The sequence below is a fragment of the Ylistrum balloti genome, unplaced genomic scaffold (genome assembly GCF_031769215.1).
Source record: "Ylistrum balloti isolate Yb309-2 unplaced genomic scaffold, AGI_CSIRO_Ybal_v1 Utg370706, whole genome shotgun sequence".
NCBI lineage: Eukaryota > Metazoa > Mollusca > Bivalvia > Pectinida > Pectinidae > Ylistrum > Ylistrum balloti.
Genome location: NW_026782423.1, coordinates 86,976 through 113,690, shown reverse-complemented (window position 1 = coordinate 113,690; position 26,715 = coordinate 86,976). Strand labels below are relative to the sequence as shown.

The window sequence follows — 26,715 nt, the reverse complement described above, 5'->3', positions numbered from 1 at the left end:
TATATCCTTTAATATTTTGTATTTTAGCTCAGTGTTGATACTTAGAGCGTCAAAAGATATACATGACATACATAAATAATTTTTTTTTGTTTTGTTTAAAGATTAATACACATTCGAAGCGGAAGTTGAGATTGAGAGAAGGCGCGAAATTATCACGTTTTTCTTTGCTTTGCACGTATTTTATTTGTTCTGAATTATGGATAATCCGGGTCCTAGTTGGTCATCAGACAAAGACAGGTAGGTGCTAAGGAGATAGCAGTTTCACTGCAAGTGACGTCCGTGGAAGAAGCAGATTGAAGATCTCTAATCCAGGTTTGACAGATATCGATGAATGTCTTGAAAGTGTAGAAGTTGTTGGTTGGGTAACAGCGATTTACTCGATGTGAAAGTAGTAATGCCATTCACAAAATGAAGAATATATTCTTTACTTGGAGTACGATTTCTTTCCATAATTATCGTTTGAATGCTGACCCAGACACTGGTCACTTACACCACTCACTTTTTCTAGGGCATGAGTTCTGAGCGTTCATCGACGCGAGACCGATATAAGAAAAAGTCGACAGAATGTCGGAATAATTCGGACTAGATCTGCTATTTGCCAAAATAAATCTACATGCCTATGTACATGGAAGTGCAGTGTTTGCTGAAAAGTCCTTACCGAAGACTGTCAAACAAGCTGTTTTTTTAGAAAATGCCACATTCCTGTGGGATTTATGAGAATGAATATGACAGCCAAATGCATTGATTATAATACTCTAATGAAAGAATGTTAGTACAGCCAAGGGTCAAGTCATTCCCAAAAATGGCCACGGTCAAATGTTAACAAAGGCACTTCACAAACTTAGTATTAATGATAAATAGTGTAGATTTTGCCTGAAATTTTCATTATTTTATGATTGATCCATTTGCTTTTTAGGTTAAACATACTCAGTACTCATAGCCTATTGCAACGGCCTTTCAGACAAAATTTACCGATCCTGGCCTTCTCATTGGCTGAAATATCGAAAAGAGTTAGAGCCCTCTAGCGGCAATTTTCTGCGTAAATAATGCTGCAATCTTTCAAATCGCTATTTTAAAAGCATCCAAAATTAGTTTATTTTTTTAATATCAATACGATTACTATATATTTAAAAAAAGAAGCACAGTGTGGTTGAACTATTGATAAATTTTGAACAACATATTTCTCGACATGACGTAAGCGTACAGAACACTGTACGTGCGAGTTGATCAGAAGCTAGTCAGGGGGCTTGGTTTGAATTATCAACTAACAGCACTTATAAACAAACAAAACTTACAAATAGAACATCAATTTTGTTTTAATCCTTGTCGTGGCAAGATCGTCTTAATATATAACATCACTTAACCTCATTAGACGTCACCGAATTGGACTGTTCGTCCCACGTGCACACCCGCCAATATGACACTTTTTCAGGTTTTTCACACCCACCGCCATGACACTTTTTTTCAAGTTATTGAAGATAAAAAGTTTGCGCTTCGTAGGCAAGGTACATTTGGTGCTCATGATTTATAATATATTTTTAATGCTGTACTGATCATGATGTTGACTCTGTTATAACTTATATTTTTTGTCTTTTAGTTTTATTTGATGAAGCTTGATTGTGCTGATTTCTCAAGGTTTGTTAATGTGTATCAAAGTTCCTTGAAATGAAAATATTCCTTCAAACAAAATGCGTATAAAAAACCCCAAAATATTCATGTTTATAATTATCAATTAACTCAAACGAAATATTTCCATAACATATTTATTCATTTAGCGTGTCATGGTGACATTATCTAATGCATTGCAGATCAGAAATAGTAGTAGCTATAGTGAAAATATTGTAAATTTTGTATATATTTAGAAGTCTGGTTTAATCTCGAAGAACTATGTCTTTATAGACATAATTACTGGAAGAAAAGTCTAACCATGATACTTCAAGGAAGATAGGCATGTAAATACATTTAATGTAATTACTTACACTTTAATCTATCTGAAATGCTGTGTACACCTTATCTACTTTCCTCAACTACAAATGAAATTATAATAAGTAAGGACTATTACTTTGCAATACATTCAAAATAAAGAAGTAAGTATAAAATCCTTTCGATTTGTCTAAATCCTCATATTGATAGGATAGTAATTGCAAAATCTTGGGTATTTCAAAGGTTTCATTTAGTCAACTTCATCATAGAGCTTTTTATCATTTGGCTTGTTGGCGATAAATGTATGGTTGGTTGTGTGTATTTTTTTTAATTTTCTTTACCTATTTTGATTTGTTCACATTATTGTCGTCAAATTTGAAATAAGAATTAAAGAAGATATAAAATCGCTTAAAATTAAGAAAAATAGCCTCTGGTTCTCTTATTTTAGTAATTTTTGCATTCCAAAGTGTAGGAGTGTGGGGAAAGTAATATAGCTTTGCGGTTATTTGTGAATATTTTTCAATACGTTTAGCCTTTCAGTACTTTCAGTACTTTGATTAAAAGATGTTTGACAAAAGGAAAGTGATCTGGTATATATCTGAGAGAAGGAAGCCCAAATGTCCTGGACAACTCTGATAAGGTTATCCTTATACTCAATGGTTGCTGCTTGCCTTCTCAACTTGATCTTAAGTAGAAGCCATGTATTTTCTGTGATATTAAAACCTGGGCTTTATGCTGGCCATAACAATAACGGAATATTATTTGAATTGTGCACAGAGATCAGTGAAATGACTTGTTGGCATCTTGGAAAATCAAAGGCGAGTTTGGGAAATTATTAGCTAAAACTGCCATAAATTTTGTTACAGGATTTCTGTTTACTTTTGAGAATTGATATTGCCACAAACCCCAAAACACCATGGCAGCTTTACCTGGTGAGCTAAACATTGAGGAAGCCAGTTTTCGTTGCCTGTTCACCAGATGCAAATTTTAATGTTGGTACCCAACACCACTTAAATTGGTCAGAAAAAAATATTTCAAACGTCATTTCAACCAAAATCATAATTTTTTTCTGATGATTCATCTTTTAAAACCATGGAAATGGAAATGTCGTTGGTCAGTTGATTTTGAAATTTTAACAGATGTGTGCACATTAAATTGACGATTTATTTAAAGTATCTTCCACCCATCCTTGGCAGTAGTTTTTTTAGGCCTGCCACTTTGCCTCAAATTTTCCAGACTTCCCATTTATTGAATGTTATACATCTCTTGATATATTGGCACGGTTTTAAATTCCAAAGTCTATTTTGTTATAGAAATGTTGATAATTTTTGGGAATGACTTTTGATCCGTGGCTGTACCTCTGGTTGCAGAATTTTCATATCTCACTTTAAAGATGAAATGAAACATTTGCAAATAAATAATTTGTTTCTCACACGTTTGAATGGTGAATTGATATTGGAATATTCAGTACAGTTTACCTCCCATTTTTGCAAACATGGACAAATATTGAAGCTTGGTCTGTTAACTTTTCCAGTGTAATTCAGAGCTAAAAAACAATGTAAGCTGTGTTATGGGGCTTCATGTAGAAAGACACGTAAAACATACCTAGTTTCTGTGTCAAACATCCTGTCCCCTAAGTTACATAAGTCAGAATGGGTGATAGTACACCATCTGTATATGTTGCTGCTTTTAGAAATAAATTTAATATTCAAACACAGGATTGTTTGAAAAGAGAAACAGAAATTTTTTAAATGTTTGCGACAAAGATAGGGTTTATGTTACAAAAAAGTTAATTTTATTTGTACCACCATTGAAACGGGTAGAAAAAAACACATTTATTTAATATGCAATACTGGCATATACATTAATTAATACATTAACTATTGTAACGTCATAAAGGCCATAGGTACTTTTCCATGTGCAAATAGTTATGGCTGACAGGCAGCCATCTTGGATTTTTTTCAATGGAGTTTGTTATGGCTATTGTTGAAGTAATGGATGGATCTCTCTGAAATTTTATGTTTGTTCCTTTTGGTCCTTCGTTGTGCCTGTTTTGGACTGATCTGAAAAACAAAATGGCAGACAGGCAGCCACCATGTATTTGGCAGGGTAAAGCTCATTATTGCTAAGTCTTGAGAAGTACTTTCAAATTTCCTATGTAGGTTTCCCCATTGTCCTTATTTGTGTCTGTTTGATTTTGGGTCTGATCAGAAAAACAAAAGTGCCGACAGATGGCCATCTTGGATTTCACTTAGTAAAGTTATCGCTGATTCTTAAGAAGTACTGAATGGATCTCTCGGATTTCATATGTGGGTTCCCCTCTGTCCCTAGTTGTGCCAGTTGGATTATAGGACCGATATGAAAAAACAATGGCTTTAAGGCAACCAGCTATTTCTGGAAAGTTCTCATCATTAAGAGCAAAAACTTTAGAGGAAATAGGGGAAAAGATCCAGCCCTCAAGGAACAAATAAAGATCAAACAATAGTGGGTGCCAAGATTCCTCTGGGATCTCTTGTTCAATTATAAGATTTATATCCAAATTGCCATGTTAAGCCAGTTTGCATATAATACACATAGTACATACAATATTTTTTTCTTGACCTATGAACTCTGCATTCTCGTGACATCTGGAAAGATCACCAATGTGCTCTGTATCCTCCACAACATCTTGAGACGTTGCAGTTCACATGCCTTTCCCGTGTAACATCTTAAGACATCATAAAGCAATTATGTTGCCTTTTCACTTGGGCATGATTGATGCAGGAATTGGTTGACAAATTGTTTATGAAGCAGATATAAATATCAAAGAATCATGATAATCTTTATGTCTAACATAATTTATTTAAACTATCAAATACTCTGAAATCAGCTGGATTATGCGGGGTTGTTTACACCGAAAATGAAATGGACTCTGATTCTACTTTTGCATTTGGACGCATTGATAATAAGAAAAACACATATAAACCATGAAAAACTATAAACATACATAATTAAGTTTGTCAAAATAACACAGGAATGTTTAACTATTGCATGCAATGAAAAATGGTTATGAAGAAGTGATCAATTGCATTGCACAGAAGTGACAGTGAGCACTTGTACAGTAGTTCTTACCATCATTTTATTGGATGATTGGATTTCCAGAAAGATATTCAATAACGTTTCCACTCATTTCCTATGAAGGGATTACAGCAAATGTCAACATACCAATATCATAAGCACCACACAGTCTTGAATAATGTTTTTATCAAAGCGAGCACTACTGCCATGTGCTCGGATATAGATAATGCACAAATGACCAACCCAAAAGTCACTTCTGCTGGCAACAGCAAAATTTTTGAAAGAATTTAATGTATTAGCAAAGGAAAATACTAAACATTTTTTTAGCTCCCCCGGTCCAAACTACCGGTTAGCTTATGTATGTCATAGTATGGCACACTCCTATGTCAGCTTTTTTCTAAAAATGGCCACTAGTCGCAAGGTGACAGCAGATTTAAACTTATTTTGGTCAGAAGTATTTGGAGGGAATCGGAACAAATTTTGTATAAATGTTGGGTCTAAAACCATGGGACCTGATGGAGGAGAAATTGAACAAATTCTTTAGAATCTTAAAGAAAGACACCGTTTTGTCTGATTTTGATCTGATACATTCTTGATGGAAGGGGATTCTGTTTTGTATATATGGTTGGTCTAACCACCCTGGGGGCAGAGAGCCAGGTCCAATAGCCAGTCTGGAGGTATTTTACATCCGTTCTTTTTAGATGTCCTTTAAAAAATTTGGTGTAACTGAATTGCTGAGCCATCTTTAACTGATTCACACACAATGGGCATGTTATGGAGTATATAAGTTAAGAATTGTCGGATCACTATAATGAAGTTATAAGGCATCAAAATGGTAAAAAAAATTCTTTATGCAATTCATGTTCTGTAGTTTAGGAAATGTGAAAGAAGGGAAATATATTACGGGGGAAACCACAAGTTCAGTTTTCTTAATATAACATTTAGACACATGGACGAAAATTTAATTTTGACAGAGCTAACTTTGTGCACTGTGAAAATTTTTTCAGTTAAAATTCAGCCATATATGACCCAGCTCGACACTGCATACTTTCAGCCGATTTTACAAGAAAGTGTGCATCCAGAGTATTTCTGCACCATATGTACTGGTATAGCCTTACAAATTGAACATTGGAACAGTACAGGTCCACTAAACAACAAAGCAATTGTAGAGCAAAGTGCCACCATTGAGTTCAGTGAATAGGATAATGCAGGAGCATTCGCAATGTTATGTAGTCCAGCAATATGATGTACATGAATGATGAAACAACAAAATCCTGTTTAGTTGATCATCTTGGAGCCACATGGAGATTGGATGACCGTCCCAGAAGTGGACACCAGCACAACTTCACAATATCGAGATAGAGGCATACGTTTCTCATACCTCCATAACTGATTTCAGATGGAGACAGCATATAAAGTTTTTGCCACTCGTGGTTAGCCAGTGTGTTCAAGAATGGTTAGTAATTAGTTGTGGGAAGTTCATTTAAAGCCACAGCATCCCTAGGTTGGTCCACCAATTATGCAGAAGTGACAACGTCTAATGCAGTGGCTGCTTGCATATGCACCTAATTGGTTTTGTAAAACCAGGTTGTTGACAGACAAATCTTGCTTCACACTTTACAGGTCAGATGGACGACATGTCCTTTGGGGTCATGGTGAGGTGTATTCTGATTCTCATAACGGAAAACGACAGATTCTTGGAAGGGTCTCTAAAAGTATGTCCTTTTACTCATTAACAAATGTAACCTTATGTTGCAACACGACAAAACAAGGCCCATTGCTAGGGTTTGTCATGACATTTTGGCTCAAAACAACATTCCAGATCTTGATTGGCCACCATACAATCCAGATTGGTCCCCAATCGAGCATTTGTGGGACAAGCTGGACAGGAGAGTTTGGAAGTGTGTCTGTGTCCCATATAATGCTACTCAACTCGTGTAGGCCCTTATTCAGGAGTGGAATAATTTCCCTCCAAGGACCAACACCTCAATGGAGTTGATGTTAAGGAGAGTAAGAGCAGTGACTAAAGCTAGGGCACATGCACGACTGAATTGTGTGTCTGTGATAGGACAATAAAAATCATCAAAATTGATTCAGTAATGATGAAATAAACCAAACGATGAACTAAGCATCAATGAATGGGGATTTGGTTCCTTTTGACACAATATATCTAACCTGCAATTTTACACATCACAAAATGGATAAATTATGTGAATGGAATAAATACAATGAATATCTTTGGCTATTGTTTTAGAAAATTCATATCCAGAAACCTTGCTGGGCAGGTGACACTTCTACTGCTGTGAAATTCTTGTTTTCGCTAATTTTTTTTTTTTTCAAATTTTAGGATGGAAGCTGCCATGTCTGCCCTTAATATGATTGCACAGGGGAAACGTAACATGGTTTGTGGCGAGATTCCAACAGCAGTGAACCAGTTCCAAGAAGCCTGTAAAGTTCTGTAAGTGTGAATCATAAAACTATTAAGCACATGATAGAAAATGGTCAAACCCATCAGACAGATGACATAATTTCTCATTCCTCTGGTAGGAATACTTTATTTTCTGTAGGGCTGTTCCATCAGATTAGTTATCCTCTTACCAAGCAGACGTTCTTTAATAAGTGATAGTTTGCATCAGTTTTGATCATTGTTGTCGCTATGTATCATCCTCATCTAATGAATTAATGCCGACATATATGTGGAATAAAAAATGTAATATAGATGTCAACTTATGTATACCCTGCATATAAATTGTCAGAGGTCAACCATTTTTTACTTAAGAAAAAGGATAAGGTTTGCTTTGCTGTCAGTCTTAAGTCAAATTCACTTTTCATTTAAAGATATTTGGCTTGAACATTTTCACAGAAATTTACAGAATTTGTTCTGTATGTTTGATCAAATGGCCAGTAGTTTCATAAACTGGGAAAATTAAAGGCTTTATGCATTTTTAATTTTTTTTCCTCAATATGATTTCATGTGTATACCATAAGATCATGTATAACCATCTAATCTCCAAACAAGTCATAATATTGAAACTAGTTCTATATTTGTTACAGTTCTAAATCCTATGGAGAAACTGCCAAAGAGTGTGCAGAAGCCTATTACCAGTATGGGCGAGCTCTTTTGGACTTGGCCAGGATGGAAACAGGAGTACTTGGCAATGCTCTACAAGGAGGTAAACCACACCCATCAAAATGATGATAACAGCTAGGGGCCAGAATGTTTTTAATTTCTAATGTCTCGCTCAATTCAGTACTTTATAGAATTGGACTCGGTAGCATGTTTCTCACTTATGTAAACCTACACAAGATTGAAATGTTTTCGTAGTACCATAAGTTAGTGTTTTAGATACACATGCTTAAGTTTTTAACAATAAAAACATTCGAAGAGTCAGTTACGCTAGATTTAAGCAAGGATGAAAGTAGTGGATTTTACCGTATGTGGATTGGCTAGTATCCTCTTTGTAATGTATGCCTCTGTTTCATGTATATATGTGCAGAATAATTATTACAGTACCAGAGGAAGAAGACGGAGAGAAAAGTGCTGATGAACAATTTGAAAAGGGAGACATGGAAGGTAGTATATATACAGTTGAGCTGTCTTTAATGTACTTTATGAAAAATGTTACATCTGTTTAGATATATATACTGCAAGACATTAAGCTTGGACTTGATGCATCAATGTATTGACTTAGTTGTCTGCATGTAGTAGTAAATGTGGTGATGAATTTATTTATCCAGCTAGTTAGTACTTAGAAGTTGCTTGATATTTTTAGTCTGCTTTTGCTGGCCATCGAGTGTAACAAGGTTCTGTGCAGGACTTTCACTAGCTGTTTCAGGAAGCATGATGTTGTATATTAATGAACAGTATATCGATTCAGTATTTTTTGAAAGAGTTATTGTCCATCCTTGTCATTTTCATATTGTCCCACAATCATCTGTTTTTGAAACTTTGAAACTCTGAAGGCTTTGTTACAATGAGATGCAGTTTTTGTGCATGGTATTTTGCTTTGAAAAGAAATGAGTTATTTTCAATTCTTAATTTTTAGCTTTTTAATTCTCCTTCAATATCTAAGTTTTCAACAGAGCAACTTTTTCTGGTTGAGAATAAAGCTTAGTTTTTTTTTTGCTTTTTTTTTTTTTTTTTTTCTCTCAAATATCACCTGGTAGAATTTCAACACGTAAATATTCTTAAGAGTTTTTAGACTGGTTTGGACAAGCAAGGAGAATTTTAATATTGGCCATGGCACATGTAGTTGAAAGAATGTTCAGACAAAATTGCATGAAGGACGAGTTTACTAAGAGGGTACTTTAGAATGGTGCCATGATTGGACATGCTCAAATGCTGAGTATGTTGAGACTTGGCCAATATGCTATGTGTACCTGTTATGTGCCATTACTGGTAATTTAAACAACTACAAGTTGTTGAAAAATTGGAGCTTTACAAATAAGCAGTTAAAGAGTTATTGCGAAGCAGGATTCCAGATATTGGTTTTAGATCATGTCTATCATACTAAAGTTATTTATTATCATGGTACTAGTCCAGAAGTGTATTATCGGTTGATGTATTTGGTCCGTATTCAGGAACCATTCCCAATTATGCATGTTGAAGAACCCTTTAAAGTTTCTGCAATCTTTAAGTCAAAGTGTTTTCATTAGAACAATGAACTAGCAGTTCACGTTCAGTATTTTTCCCCAGTATTCAGTTTTTCCCTGAACGAAATTTTCCCAAAAACCAACTGTTGCCAGTTTACCAAAATGGAGGAAATGACACCGACACTGACCATTGATTAAATTTGATATATTGCAGCATTTTTGCAACTCATCGAATTAATACTTTCACTCTAGGTGATATAATGAAATCAGTTTTAGCATCATTTTAAAAAATACATAATTTTAAATAAACTTCTTGAAAGCACATGGAAAACTATATGAAGGACAACCAAAACTGAAATATCCGCCTCATTTGAAATGAAGATATATGTGCAAGGTAATGTGTTTGCATGTTCTGCATGGTCTTAATCATTAGGAAGGTAGTTTGATGAAAGTCAAACATGGAACTTTATACAAATAGTGAAGTAGTGATAAAGTCCAATATTATAGGTACTGGTAATGATTTGAAATCTCATTTACGCATCTCTTATAGTTGAAGACCGTTACCGACTTCGAGCAGAAGTTGTTGATGCTATGTCTGAAAAAGAACTTGCTTCTGCTGAAAAAGAGAAAGAACAAAAGGATAAAGAGAAGGACGGGGAAAAGAAAGATGAATCGAATGTTGAAAAAGAAGTGGAAAAGAACAAAGAGAAAGATGAATTAAAGGATGAACAGAAAGATGAGAAAAAGAATGAGGAGAAAGATAAAGAAGTAAAGGATGAAACGAAAGATAAAGAAGTAAAGGATGAAACGAAAGATAAAGAAGTAAAGGATGAAACGAAAGATAAAGAAGTAAAGGATGAAACGAAAGATAAAGAAGTAAAGGATGAAACGAAAGATAAAGTAAAGGATGAAGAGAAAGATAAAGAACTCAAGGATGAAAAAAAGAATGAAAAAGATGAGGAGGAATGTAAGAAAATAGATGAAGAAAAGGACAAAGACGAAGAATCAATGGACACAGACGTTGTCGTTAATGAAACAAAAGAGGTGTTGTCTGTTGAGGATAAGCAAAATGATGCAAAAGATGAAACTAAGCTGAATGAAAAGAAAGAAAACAAAGAGAAAGATGAAACCGAAATAGACAAGAAAGAGGAAAAGATGGATGAAGACCGCAAACTGAAAGATGAAGACCAAGAGACAAAAGAAAAAAAACCTGAAGGTTAAAGTTTGGTATATGTTGAGAGCCGAGTTTCCCTCACCACTGTTGTGCAGTATTTTGTTCTCCTTCACCACTGCATGGCTTCATTTTGTTCTACCTCATCACTGCTAACAGTAACATGTTTGGAGCTGGCAGTCTCCCTCATCACTGCTGACAGTAACATGTTTGGAGCTGGCAGTCTCCCTCATCACTGCTAACAGTAACATGTTTGGAGCTGACAGTCTCCCTCATAACTGCTGACAGTATCTTGTTTGGAGCTGGCAGTCTCCCTCATCACTGCTGACAGTAACATGTTTTGAGCTGGCAGTCTCCCTCATCACTGCTGACAGTATCTTGTTTGGAGCTGACAGCCTCCCTCATCACTGCTGACAGTATTATGTTTGGAGCTAGCAGTCTCACTCATCACTGCTGACAGTATTGTGTTTGGAACTGGCAGTCTCCCTCATCACTGCTGACAGTATCGTGTTTGGAACTGACAGTCTCCCCTATCACTGCTGACAGTATCATGTTTGGAACTGACAGTCTCCCTCATCACTGCTGACAGTATCATGTTTTGAGCTGGCAGTCTCCCTCATCACTGCTGACAGTATCTTGTTTGGAGCTAGCAGTCTCACTCATCACTGCTGACAGTATTGTGTTTGGAGCTGGCAGTCTCCCTCATCACTGCTGACAGTATCGTGTTTTGAGCTGGCAGTCTCCCTCATCACTGCTGACAATATCTTGTTTGGAGCTGGCAGTCTCCCTCATCACTGCTAACAGTAACATGTTTGGAGCTGGCAGTCTCCCTCATCACTGCTGACAGTATCTTGTTTGGAGCTGGCAGTCTCCCTCATCACTGCTGACAGTATCTTGTTTGGAGCTGACAGCCTCCCTCATCACTGCTGACAGTATCTTGTTTGGAGCAGGCAGTCTCCCTCATCACTGCTGACAGTATCTTGTTTGGAGCTGACAGCCTCCCTCATCACTGCTGACAGTATTGTGTTTGGAGCTAGCAGTCTCACTCATCACTGCTGACAGTATTGTGTTTGGAGCTGGCAGTCTCCCTCATCACTGCTGACAGTATCGTGTTTGGAACTGACAGTCTCCCTCATCACTGCTGACAGTATCGTGTTTGGAACTGACAGTCTCCCTCATCACTGCTGACAGTATCATGTTTGGAGCTGACAGCCTCCCTCATCACTGCTGACAGTATCTTGTTTGGAGCTGACAGTCTCCCTCATTGAGCTGACAGCCTCCCTCATCACTGCTGACAGTATCTTGTTTGGAGCTGGCAGTCTCCCTCATCACTGCTGACAGTATCTTGTTTGGAGCTGACAGCCTCCCTCATCACTGCTGACAGTATTGTGTTTGGAGCTAGCAGTCTCACTCATCACTGCTGACAGTATTGTGTTTGGAGCTGGCAGTCTCCCTCATCACTGCTGACAGTATCGTGTTTGGAACTGACAGTCTCCCTCATCACTGCTGACAGTATCATGTTTGGAACTGACAGTCTCCCTCATCACTGCTGACAGTATCATGTTTGGAGCTGACAGCCTCCCTCATCACTGCTGACAGTATCTTGTTTGGAGCTGGCAGTCTCCCTCATCACTGCTGACAGTATCTTGTTTGGAGCTGGCAGTCTCCCTCATCACTGCTGAAAGTATTGTGTTTGGAGCTAGCAGTCTCACTCATCACTGCTGACAGTATTGTGTTTGGAGCTGGCAGTCTCCCTCATCACTGCTGACAGTATCGTGTTTGGAACTGACAGTCTCCCTCATCACTGCTGACAGTATCATGTTTGGAACTGACAGTCTCCCTCATCACTGCTGACAGTATCATGTTTTGAGCTGGCAGTCTCCCTCATCACTGCTGACAGTATCTTGTTTGGAGCTGACAGCCTCCCTCATCTCACTGCTGACAGTATTGTGTTTGGAGCTAGCAGTCTCACTCATCACTGCTGACAGTATTGTGTTTGGAGCTGGCAGTCTCCCTCATCACTGCTGACAGTATCGTGTTTGGAACTGACAGTCTCCCTCATCACTGCTGACAGTATCTTGTTTGGAGCTGACAGTCTCCCTCATTGAGCAGGGCAATATCATGTTAGGAGCTGACAGCCTCACTCACCACTGCTGGCATTATTTTGATAGAGTTGGCAGTGTACCTCACCAATGCATGGCAGTATTTTTTATAGCAGAGTCTCTTTTTCAACTGCATGGCAGTAAATTTTGAGGAGCTGAAAGTCCACCACTGCATGACAATGTTTTGTTAGAAGCTGGCAATCTTTACCACTACATGGCATTTTGTTCTTAACAGGATACAGCCTCTCTCATCAATGCATGCATCACTTTTCTACTTTCATTTTCTACTAACAACGTTATTCTTAGTTGATTATTGTAAAATCAAGAAGGGCATAGTATTTATTACAAAGTAGATGTACTTTTCATCATTATTTATCTTATGTGAATGAGCAATGAAACCAATGAAAATTGTATTGATGAATATGCATCATATACGAGAATATTGAGTGAATTATGCACCTCTCTTTCGAGATGTATTCATTGTTGCAAACATCATAGAAACTTCTTTTCTATCATGGAAAATTTACCTCATTAATATTAGATGTTCATTGGTCAGGGTTAATGGGTTAAATGTATGATAGAATTAAGTTATGTTTGAAATTGCTTGGTTTTACATATTTATTCATTGTTAACATTTGGGCCTGTTGGAGGATAAAAAATGTGTGAAGTTTTTAAGGAGCAAGATATCAGTACTTTTTTTTTTTTTTTTTTTAACAATTGATCACTTTGTAGAATTGGTCTTAACAGTGGTATGGAAGAATTTTTAACGGTAATTGGTCAGAATCTAAGAAGTGACAATACCCAATATATTCTGGTTAAAGGTGAATCTAGTTCGACAAAAAACAGTACAGAGGATGAGGAAGAAGAGGGCACAGAAGAGGAGGGCACAGAGGAAGATGAGGATGAAAGTGAGGCAGTTGATACAGCAGAGGAAGGTGATAACTCTCAGGAAGAAGGATCACAAGGAGAGAAAGAAGGGGAGGTAAGCGTTGCTACTTAGATCTAGTTCTCTTAGTTTTTCTTCTTTTAGTCAGTACTTATGATTCATAAACATTTATAAAGATAAAGGAATTTATTTTAGGTAAATGTGGAGTAAAGGTTTACAATTATCTGTAACAAAAAAATTTTTATTTAAAGGAAAATGCTGATGACGTATCAAATCTACAGCTGGCTTGGGAAATGTTGGAGCTGGCCAAAGTTATATATTTGAAGTAAGTTTTGGTTTACAAAATACATCAGATGGATGGAGGAATGTAATATCATTTGTTTTAACAATGCATAAAGAGATAAGAATTTTCAAAAACCTTTTTTGGTATTTTGATTTGTGAATTATTATTTTTGAACTATTTCCAAAAAAGAACATGCTTGGCTTGGGACAATTTAAGACAGTATCTTCATTTTGAATGCATGTTACCAATAGGCATTTTGTATATTCTCCAGAGACACTAATGAAAACTTGTGAATCTTTTAGGACTTATTATATGAAGTAGGAAGCAATATTTTGGTTGTGATCCTGTGCCATCAGCCATTTGATGTTAGTAAAAGTTATAAGCTCATGTTGTATCAGACAAGACCCTTCACATATGTAGATCTATTTCATGATCATCTAGCTCTTGGTGTACATGTATGATGTAATTTTACAACCTTTTAGAGATGAAGACAAAGAGGCCAAGTTGAAGGCATCAGATGCATACCTAAAACTGGGAGAAGTCAGTCTAGAGACAGGTAGAGTAGCATGTGTGGTGACTTCATTGACAATCTTCATATTACATATCCATTCTTATCGACTGATAGATATCTGGTTCTTAGCATATTTAATGTATCAATGGTTCCAATGGTCCAAGTAGGAAGTAGTTTGCTACTTGGAGGAAATCTATACTTGTTGCTAATCGTTTGTGTGTTTTTGTTTTTCAGAGCAATATGCACAATCAATATCGGATTTCACAGAGTGCCTAAATATTCAGAAATCTGTTCTTGATCCAGATGATCGGTCACTGGCAGAAACGTATCCTTTTCAATATTTCAACACCTTTGCTGTGTTTATACTTATATTTACAAGATCTCCTCTATACACTTTTTCAGTCGCATGTTTCCCTTTCTACAGTATTGCTACAAGATTCCAAATCCTTGATTGGCATTAAATCATTTTAGCTGTTCTGTCTGTCCTTATCAAATGGCTCTATTAAATTTGATTTGAACAAAATTTGTGAAAATTTTCTCTTGAGAGAGTATTTGTTTACACTGTAAGGAGACATAAAACATGAAAATTGGCCTTTAGCATGCTAGCAAGTTATTAACCGTGTTAAAATGAATTGCCATGACCTTTCAAGGATGTCAATGTCAAATATATTACTGTCTGTAAATTTTTAGACCTTTAAAGGCTTTATGGAAATATATATCACTAGTATTATTGAAATTATGCTGTACTTGGATGAATAACTACATAGTTTGTGTAGATAGATGACATTAAGCTGGATTCTAGTAATGCCCAGGTAAAGTGATCAGACATTCATTATATATGGTTTGCAGTGACAGAGCCATCCAGTGTTCCTGTTTAGCTTGTGATATATGAATTGACAAACCTTTTATTAGGTGCTGGGAACCAGTATCTATAGGGAAGACTAACAAGTCAAATCTGACTTTTCCCTACAAAAACAAAAAAAAAAAAACCACATGCATCATCTTCTGTCTATGTAAATGAGTGACATAAATGTGTTTTAACATTATACCACAATATATTTCATGCTGTCTTATGGTTGGCAACATTATAACAAGATAAATGAATAAAAGAGAAAGTGTATAATCAACCATGAAATGTCTTTTAGCAACAAGTGTTTCAGAATATTTCCAGTACATATTACTATACTTCTGGACATATGCAAGAAATTTGAGTTTTCACGTAATTATGGACAAGGGGAGGCTACTTGGAAAAAAATTAAATTAATTTCAATGCTTAACTGCTTTTAACTTCATAAGTTTTTGCTGGACCTCTCCATTAATGCTTTTCTTCTCCATTTTTATTATTTTTTTTTTTCTGTCCTGTATTGAGTTGCGGTACTGAATTAAACTAATGTGATGAGTGCTCGAATGGGAACAGTGCTGGAACACTTGCTTTAATTTCGTTTCGCATTCAACATAGCAACTAACTTGTCCACTCATTATGCGCATGATAAGTACAGGATGTGGGTACTTTTCTACCTCTGTTGAGAAAAGATCTCGAGCAAAGCAATGGTAATCTGAATTCAACCAATGACTGCACAGTTGACCCTGCTGTACACGACAAGTTTTGCGTTCTTCAATTTTTTTGGTATTTTGAACAAAATCAAGCTAGATGTTGCAGTCCGACACAACACTGGTGGTGTTTAACCAACAGCCAAAAATGTGGCAATGACTGTTTTTTATTTTGATATCATGAACATTTCCAGCTATATCAAAATCAAAAACAGTCATTGCCACATTTTTAGTTGCTTTGTCGAATGAGAACCAAAATTAATAATTAAATTTTTTTCTTTTAAAAGTTGTTGCAAATACCTCTCTAGAATCTATTGTGTAGCCCACTTGGCATTAGCATAACACATCAACCATCTCTGAACTTTTTCAACTTGAACCCTTTTGTGATGGCTTAAATCAACTAATGTTTCAACATTTTAATTACTTGTGTTTGTTCATTTAAACCTATCTTCTTTAGACAAGCAAATGCATTGTAGGTTTAAGTTAAAGGTCACTTTTTGAGATGTAAGTCTCGCCGAAATTTGTCATAAATGCAAGTTTATGGTGTCATGATGACTCTTGTAATTTATAGAAAATGCCCTTAACTGGTAATTTCATGTTGGAGGATAGATTGTTTCATAGAATTATAGTCATATAATCACTTGCTTTATTCTTTTATTTCGATACATCATGCAAGACATCTTCAATTTGACATTGTATAGAAAAGATTTCAGGTTTAGTTGTTATCTTATATAAATTCCTATTTCCTAAAAAGGAGTAATTACTTGGAATGAAGGACTAGTCTTGTTCAAATACTTTCCTTTATTTAGGTCTAACAAAAGAAATTGGTTAAATATAATGAATCTGGGTGACAGAGCTTTAGATGTTGCAACTAACTAATATCGGTTGAATTTCACAAATCTTCGTTTTTCAGTCGACCATAGACAAATGAGTGACCTATCTTATGATAAAATGTCTGCTAAGTGCTATATATCAATATTAATGATTGATCTACTTAGCCTTGAGCAATTAAATTAGAACAAGTGATGTAGCCACCAGCCACTTCAAGAAGATATTGACTCCCCAACATCTCGGGCTGTTGAGAGAACAAACTAACAATGACCAAGCTAACAATGGGTTGGGTGATGCAAGCTATGCGAACTTTATCTTAAGAATGGTATATTTTAGTCAGTAGTCCTCTGTTGTATCCGTTAGTTTGTTATTAATGTGAAGAGATAAACCAGTAGTTATACACTCCTTGATTTCATACAGTTATTATCAGCTTGGACTTGCATACAGTTTCAACAAGGAATATGATGAATCTATAGACAGTTTCAGGGCAGCAGTAAAGGTGATGGAAAGTAAGATAGGTAAGGAGAACAGTTCTTGATCTGAAAATTAAATTCAGGCATGGAATGATAAAATGAATTGTGATTGGTTAAAAATTGCTGAATACCATCAATAAAGGTGGTCAATGCTCGCCTAGAATCGGCGAACTTTTCCCCTCCTTAAATTGGCATCGCTCTCCGACGTCTATTCCTGTTAACTGTATATGGTGATTGAGAGTCCAGCTTGACCTGTAGATTTGTTAAAGAATGTAATATATCTAGCTTTATTAAGAACAGTAACAATGCAATTGCATATTTGTATAACAAAATCTCCCTTTTAAGTTCAGAGATTGAGTTAGTAAAAGCTGTAATGGGTCTTTCGTTGTATTGAAAATAATGTTTATCTCTTTCAAATTCTCAGTCTGCAAGATTTATCTGAAGTTTACTTTGTCCTGTTTGAAACCAGTGACTTTTTTTATCTCCATGTCCAGCTTTATTCAGTAATAAAAAAAAAATTCTGATATGTTTTTAAAAATCGATTGATATGAATTGTAGATCATACCTTGTGACTGCCATTTTGTTTTCACTTAGAAACAGGTTTTACTTCCAGGCTAATGGTGAAGTCCAAAACATATCTTTTTATTTTAGATTGTTTTTTTCTTTGACAGATTCACTACAGAAGCGATTAGACGATGACAAGTTCCCACCACCAAAAGGTGAGCTAAATATATTGTTGGGAGATTTTAAATATCTGGTTCTGATCACTGAGTTTCCACAAACTACTACGTCTTTTGAAAAATAATTCTGAACTTGAGTTATGAATAAGGATATTTTGTATGGCAGAATGTTCTTTAATCCCTCAAAATCCTGCGTAGTACACTGCAAAAAAATTCAGAAACATTGAAATATTTAGAAAAAGTAAGATGTATATCCTGTACACAGTACTGTGTAGTAATCGCTTTGTTTTTGTAACTGCAGAAGGAAGCTTTGATGACCCAAAGAAGCTTGCAGAACAAGAAATAAATGACTTGAAAGAAATATTACCAGATATTAGAGGCAAGGTAATGTAAGCTAGTTCAAAACTTGATTTAATTTCAGTTATTAAGCTCAGCATGTGCATTATCCATCATTCAAATGTACACTTTTTTTTTTAGAAATCAGCCTCTCATTAACCTAGAATGGAGATATATATTAGGCCAATAGTCTTCAAATTTGTGACCTTGAGTAACCCCAAATCACACAAAAATTTAAATGTTGGGATTACTTTTGAATAACTGAAAAATACCAAAGGGTTTTGAGATGAAGATTATCAAGTCAGTTTAAATGAATGAATTTGACCCATTTCCAGCCAGATGTATAAAATATGTGAAAATTAATGTCGCATTGATTGATCAAGAGACTTAGGTCATTCTTTTGGGCAAATATCATGCTTGGTTGAGGCAACCTTGACCCACTTTTAAGACTAGGGATATTAATTTTATTGAAATAAATGACCTTGACTCACTTCAAAGGTCTGGTGTCTAATGTATTTAAATCAAGATACCCAGGGTTGTGTTATTTCACCAGTAACACACATTGAAAGGTTATTCAGCTAAAAATATACATGAAGTGGCATGAATCAACTATTTCAATAAAATCTTTGCTTCATACTTGAGCTGCAGAACAGAGGAGTGATACAGGTCCATTGGGCCTATTGTTTGCTCACCTGCCCAGGTAATTACATAAAAAAGGAAGACCTAAATCCAGAATAGCATGTGTGATGACAAGTGACTGTTATCATAAACAAGATTAGAGAGGGTAAAAATTACTAAAGTTATATAAGAATATTGTATTTTTAAGCATGATTTGTTTAATTTCTGATGGAAATAAGTCAAATATGGTTGGAATCCATGACATGGGATGGCAGTTAATGTTATTCACAATTTATGAACAATATAGTTAAGTTATAAACCTCACTTTGTTATCAAGATTATTTCTATAATGTGTTGCAACAAAAATGAAAGCTTTTATAGAACTCGGCTGACTGTTTTGAGATTATAATTGTTCATAGGCCCAACATCAGCCATCATCTTGGAAAACACAGGTCAAAATAAGATTTGTGACATTGAAAATAATGGTTGGAATCCTAGTCAGCTGACCAAAATTTAGTCGTTCAATAATGAGTAAAGATCTAATCTGTTAAACATTTTTCATGACATTATACAAATTTAAATGGCATCAATCAAGAAATCAATTGACTTCCACCAGGTGAAAAGTCAAATTAGACATCTCGTAGAATTTTAATTAGATTCATTACAACATAATAAGCAATAGCAATAAGCGTTCCCCACTGGATCTACACTTCAGATGTCTTAACCACTACCCACAAATATTACGTGTTCAAACTCAACAAATTTCAGTGTGAAAGACAACTAAGTGTAGATTTTTCTTTACAGGTAGAGGAAGTTATCGAGGAACGAAGACAAATTGAAGAGTTGAAGAAGATGGCCAAAGAGGGCATGTCTGTGGTAGGTATATCATTATCTATAGAAAAGGACTGCTCGCTATATCAGATACAATAGTTTACTGAAGGATCATATCGGTCATATGATTGGTTTTCATAATTATTGGTTCATTGACATTCAGAAACATAAAATCTGTTCCATTGGTCTTATGAAGTCGGCTAGATTTACTTCAAGCAGTGACAAAATATGCTATCGGGTGATACTCTTACAGTAACGGCCATGTTTAAATCAGATAATTTTATACACATTGGTGAAGGATTAAGTTTAGCCTTGTACGATTGACTAGAACTGAGGAATTCAAAACTTATTACTATACCAAATATACCAGAAAAATTTGTACACACAGTAATTCATAAATTTTTAACAAGCTTTTTTTTAGTTCTTGGTCTGAACATTTCAGTAATTTGTTGAGGTAATCAGTATCATATGAATTTTGTTTGAGCAGATCACCGAAAGTCTTGGTCTTCAAAAACCAGAAGAAAAGTCTAAAGATGTAAGTACTGAGAGTAGACATTTACAGAATGATCTGGGACAATAAGCTTATTTGTATCTATTTGTTTAATATTATAAAAAGTGTTCTTATTTATGAAGAAAACTTGCACAATTTGCTCATTTTGAATAATTCAAGTGAAGGTTTTGTCAGTTTCTCTCATAAACCTCTTAACATAATTTAAATGCTTGTGAATACTTCAGTCACATAGATGATATCTAAAGACAACCCAGAATCGCCTTCCATTTGCTTGACATGGAACACTTCAACATCGTAACAAACAACTCTACATGATTTTTTTAAAGTTACCTCTAACTGGTCCTGGTGTTTGCAGTAATCTAAAGTCGTAGTACCATGGAGGCTAGTTAATGAATGATCCACAACCCAAAACCCCTACACTCAAAAAATAAAGCAGTCTCGGCCCAATGTGACTTCAGGAGGCAAAGAAATTTATCAGACTCTCCCTCTATCTGTAGCATGTATTGATACTGTCCTGTTACACTTAAAAGAAAAATAATGCAGTAGATGATAAAACATGGTTAGGTACTTTGGGTTTTTATGTCAAATAATGTTCAGGTTATCAGTAAAATGTTGCAAATTATTTTCTGCAGCTGTCCTTCAATGTAGATTTGTTTTATTGACACAAACACATGGAAAAACTTATCATTATTCATTGCCTACTTAAAATTTAAAAAAAAAAAAGGAACAGAACTCAAGTTTCAAAACTTGAGGTTAAAATATCCCTAGATAGAAATTGAGTTGAAACACCTGATAAAGATATTTACATCAGTGTAATGATGTTATAAGTTTTGGTCACCAATGTGATTCAAGGAAACATTTGTAACCAAAGTGAAATTCAGTCTCATTTTTATATTAAAGCTACTGAGCAAACATTCAAAGAACACTACAGTTAATACAGGAAATGGATTTGCTTAAAACAGTCCAAGATTTGAAGTTCGGACAGGAAAGTTTTAAAGTATTTCAGTTCACATCTATTGACAGTTTATATGGACAAATGTTTAATTTTTTTTTAATGTTGTGAATGAAATGTAAAATGATCTGACCAGCTTACTTTCAATATACTTTCGTTTTCACAGGAACCAAAAAAGCCTGTTTCTGACATCAGTCATTTGATTCGCAGAAAGGTAAGGATCACTGGTGTTTAGTTGGATATGGTATAGGGAAGGTAGGGATCACTGGTGTTTAGTTGGATATGGTATAGGGAAGGTAGGGATCACTGGTGTTTAGTTGGATATGGTATAGGGAAGGTAAGGATCACTGGTGTTTAGTTGGATATGGTATAGGGCAGGTAGGGATTTGGTGTTTGAAGTTTACCTGACACAGAAGTACCTGTGAAGTAATGTTGTAGGGAAGGCAAGTGTTGCTGGTATTAAGTTTACTCGACTCAGATTCTGAATTACCTGTCAGGTGATGATGTATTAAAACAGGCTGTCCTATTCATAACTCGCAGTTTGTTGTGTACTGCTTTGCTGATGATCTGCTTGTAATCTTGTTTACTTTACATATAGAATTAAAAGTATAAAACCATTAACATTTGTTGGATATGACACTAAGCATGAATTTAAACTTGTAAACAAGGTTATTTTCGCCAACCTCTAAGAGACCAGGGATGTGATATTCACATTATCATGATTATGTATTTTACAGAGAAAGCCAGATGAGGAGGAAGAGCCAGTTGAACCCAAAAAATCCCGCCAGGAGAATGGATCAGGTGACGCCCCACCAAAGGTGAATGGAGTTAATGGCGACAAAGAAAGTATGGTAAGGGATTACTGAAAAACCAGAAATGATCCCATTAACATAATAATGAATGTAAAGTTTACATCATAGCTGTGATGTTTTGGTTAATGACAGCAAAAAATTCTGTTAGACTTCTGGTGATAAGTCAGAACATTGTGGAAAATATAGTCTTTTGTTGATCCTGAATTTACATGACACTGAAAGACACTTTGTGATTGTTGTATGTTATTGTACTTGTTTATAGTCTACCTGACATCATCTAATGCAAGGCTCTGTCTCATCGGATGTTGTGATTCTTAAGTGCTTGTTTCTTGTCTACACAACATGATCAAAGTTCAGTCTCTCCATCAGATGTCAATGTCCTGTTGGCATTAGTGATAATGTATGTTGTACTTTGTTCTTGTCTACATGTCTCCACCTGTGAGGTTTTTCTATGCCCTTGTAATAAAGGTATCATTTCTTTTCAGGATGTGGATGATAAAAAGGCAGATAGTGAGGCACCTAAACCAACAGAAGCAGTGGCCTCTTGAACAGTTCCTCTTGGGATCAATCTTAGTCTTTCTGGAATTGACCACAGGAACAGTTTTCATACTATAAAGGATGTGTACTGGGGCATAAAGCTCCAACGGGACTAACATTCAGCTGTGTGAATGAGAGAAGTGTTGTGATCTAAACCTCACTGGTGTATGTTTGACACTATACATGTCAGTGTCACTTTCAGTGAAGTGTTTGTACACTTGGGACCGCGATGTAAAGCATGGATCCTATTGGGTTTTTTTCCTCATGGCATATTTCATATTTACTTCAGCAGGTTTATACATTTTGTACATTTTACACAAACCTGCTGTTTCATTGAACACATCATGTTTAGTTATTTATGTTTGCACCTGATCACTGCTGCAAATTCTCTGGAATTTCTGACCGTGCGATTCCCTAAGATCTACCAGAGAGGGTGAATGTACAAATACTTTATGTGGAAGCTAAAATGTTTGACCTATCATTTGGCATTTACAAAGTACAGTTTATTTATAGCCACATTGATATGCATACAAATTAATGTGCTGAAGGATAAAATGTTGAAATGAATCATAACGTTTGTTTTCTGTACTGCATTTGGCTTGCATTTGGTGCTGTCGCATTAATGACCCCTTAAACAGTATTAATAGCCAGTACTGTTCAACTGTTAGAAAGATTGAAAGTGGTATTTTGTTTAGTTCTTAATGAAGTCTTCTTCCAGGTATTGGGTGGGGGAAGGGTTATAGCTTTGCATTGTGTCTGTCTGTCCAAACGTCCAGGTGACGGGGTACACTGTATATATCAAAAGTAGGTCACTTTGTTTCGAATTAATGTTGGACCTAAATTAGGAATGGATGAAATCACTCATTCAAGTTAATGCTATTTCCTCTTTGGAATCGGTTATATCAATTATTGGTTTGAACTTATGATGTCTACTAATTTACATTGATGCCATCAAATGCAGTTAGATAATGAATTGCTTGGAATACATGTTGTCATTGGATGCTTTAACACCCAAGTTTATTCCTAATTGAATGTGGTGGACCTGTCAGACATTCTGTTTTCAAGATTCAAGAATTTCACATTCAATGCAGGACAGAATTTGTCTAATTGTCTTGCATATGACCCAAAATGGGTTAACCTATGTATGAAGTTTGAGAATAAACTGTCCTGAACTTGGATGTTGTGTTAACAAACTGTCCTTGTCAAAATCAAAGATTGCCACTTGGTGGCTATTGTGTGATTTCTATCGGAATTGAAAAGGCAATTCTAGGGACCGAAGAAATAGAGATAACAAATCTACAATTAGCCTTACACTAACTCTGCCACCAAGAAATTGGTCCAGGGGCCCACCTTGTAACTAGTGTGATTTTTTTCCAGATTACAATTTTTCCAATCACCTCATAGGTAAAATACATCTTGTGTATTGCATTGTTACACCAAAACTGGCAGAATTAGTGTACACAAGATGACTGTAACTTCTCACAGGTGAATATAACATTTCAGTATAACCTCTGCTGCATTTTGTTTTGAAGAATCTGGTGAAATAAAGTAATGTCACCTTAGGTTAAATTCTTTTATTCACTTGAAAACAGGTAAATAATTTTTTAATAATAATTAATGGATTACAGAAATGGAACACTGCCATCACTACCTTTACCAATATACTTTGCTTCCTTTGGAGGAAGAAATGAATAGGAATACTCCATAGTCACTATGGGGGAGCAAGATTTTTATAACATTTGATTTCAAAGGAACCTGAAATTTTTCTGTTTCAAACAATTCTGGTCAGGTCAGTTCGTTTGATTTCGATGTACTGTAGGCCAAGGAGAAATAAGATCCATTGAATTGATGTAAAAATGAGGATTTACCAAACTGATATACTGGGGCACCAGATTTTAGCAATTGACTCGTGAAATAACTTTGAAGTCATCTGATCTTTGTATTGTAAAATGCCCAACAGCGATTAACATTAAGGTTGCTGGAATAACAAAAGCTAGTACATGGAAACTGGGTGAATACCATAATGAATTGCATCTTGTTTACAATGAGGTCCTGTAGTGGATAAATTGTTAAATTTGAAGTCAGACTATGTATGTTTAGTACTGCGTGGTACATCAAAAAGATGAACAGCAAGATCAGGTTATGGTACAAATTTATTAAACATATCCTTACCACCTGTCGGTGATAAATCTTACCATCACACACAATATAAACAGTCAATGTTGAATAAACATCAGTTTAATGTTACACCAGATCTAGAACTTAAAATTTACCAAAAGCTTGCTTCATAGCTTGTTTCAAGCCCGCAATTAAAAATAAACCCAGTAATCAATACTTGTAGTGCATATTGAATATATTGTGCAAACATCATTTGGAAAGTATCTTCTAAATATTGGACATTTATTTGTTTTCTTAATCCTAAAATTTTCACCTAATAACCTTGCAATAGATGTTGACATTCTAGAAATCTATGGCACAATAATTGCACTTCTTACACCAGACGAAATGTACAAGTGCTCTAGTCAATATCAGAAGTCCCATCTATGAAATTCTATATGTAAATACATCTTTGGCTTCCTTACACTAATGAATTGTAGTTTCCACAAACTTAATGTTCTATACATATTAGAAGTTGACAATACTCTACCACTCCTTCACATTTTCCCACAAAATGCCCAAAACTTGCAATAATAAATGTATATTAAAATGATTGATTCTATAGAACACCAGATATTTCTTGACTAAACGTCCCTGAATATTGATAATGCATTTCAATATAGGACTACAGATAAGCTCAAATTTGTATTGAAACTAGTAACAAAATGAAAATCCTGCCCCATCCAAAAACAGCAAGGATTACTACCACAGCTCTTGGCTTAGTACTCTTGTCCTAATGCCTTAACTCTAAATTTAAATAGTCAAACTATAAATTACATAGCTGGCAAGTGTAAACAGTTACATGTTAGGAAGATCTAAATGTAGACTTCTAGATTTTATAATATATATGATCTATACAGCACCTGTGTAATGTTTGTACTGATAGTGTTTTTACTGATAAAAGCATCGAGCTAATACCAAATTTTATATTTAAGTCCAATGGATTGTACAATGCATCAACATACTGGTAAAATTTAATTGGGTATTTTTGATTGATGAAAAATCTGCCATGTTACCATGTTCTATATCATAACATTATTATGACTTGACACTTTGAGGACGGAATATGAAATATCTAGCATATTGTACAGTTACTAGTCTTTTCCTTATATAAACTAAAAAAATAAGGTACCCTATCTTAAATAATGGGTCTTTTTCCTACAAATTAAACTTCCACATTTAAATATTACAAATTGTTTTTTTAATGCAGCTTCAAAAATCATAGACGATTTTGTCTTTAACACAAAGCCTTCAGAAAAGCTTGCATCATATTCCTTATTGTAAAAATACAATAATTGACATTAACTTCTAAAATTTGTTTCGCAGCACTAAAACATTAGAATAAATACTACAATAAATACAAAGTAGAGGGACGTTGAATATCACAGTCTATGTTGTATCACACTAAAATCTAAGACGCCAAACTAGGTACGTCAGACAATAAAAGTTCGGTGTCTCCAAGCCATTGCTAGACATTATACATAAAAGGTAATATTGGTGCATAATACAGGCATATAGTCAACCCAAAATGACCTGTCACATTAACTTAATGTGAAATATACACCCGAGGAAACCAGGATTTCTATTTGTGTGCTGCTATGTTTATTTTTATGGTGTGTCTGTAGGCACGCCTTGGGAGGTGTTTAATTTAAATTGGATCTCTTGCAGCTACTATGCAATTCTTCAAATTCAAGTCATCTCTAAAGACAAAAGATATCCAATTTCACCTGAATTTACTAACAAAGCAATTGTTACATTAAAATCCAAGTTGTATGATATTAAAAGAATTGTATATTAAATTAACCATTAACAAATTTGAAATGGAAACCTTGGATTTACACCAAAATAATCATGATACACTGCAATATAAAGCCATGAGTGTTTTTACAGATTTCTCTGA

General features: G+C 35.2%; 1 protein-coding gene across 2 annotated transcripts; it reads left to right on the top strand.

Annotated features, from left to right (window-relative positions):
- The first annotated feature begins 153 nt into the window (after positions 1–153).
- LOC132557648 (protein HGV2-like) lies at positions 154–23,225 on the top strand. Of its 2 annotated transcripts, XM_060222168.1 has the most exons (18): positions 154–237; positions 7,328–7,438; positions 8,035–8,153; positions 8,492–8,554; positions 10,124–10,341; positions 10,429–10,789; positions 13,668–13,828; positions 13,984–14,057; positions 14,498–14,571; positions 14,761–14,851; positions 17,329–17,426; positions 18,053–18,100; positions 18,363–18,445; positions 19,820–19,891; positions 20,334–20,381; positions 21,476–21,523; positions 22,047–22,160; positions 22,607–23,225. In XM_060222168.1, the coding sequence occupies exons 1-18, from the start codon at positions 197–199 to the stop codon at positions 22,667–22,669; spliced, it is 1,887 nt and encodes a 628-aa protein (XP_060078151.1). In that variant the 5' UTR covers positions 154–196; the 3' UTR covers positions 22,670–23,225. The 2 variants fall into 2 exon arrangements, with proteins under 2 accessions (XP_060078151.1, XP_060078152.1); XM_060222169.1 differs by lacking the exons at positions 10,124–10,341; positions 10,429–10,789.
- Positions 23,226–26,715: the final 3,490 nt, after the last annotated feature.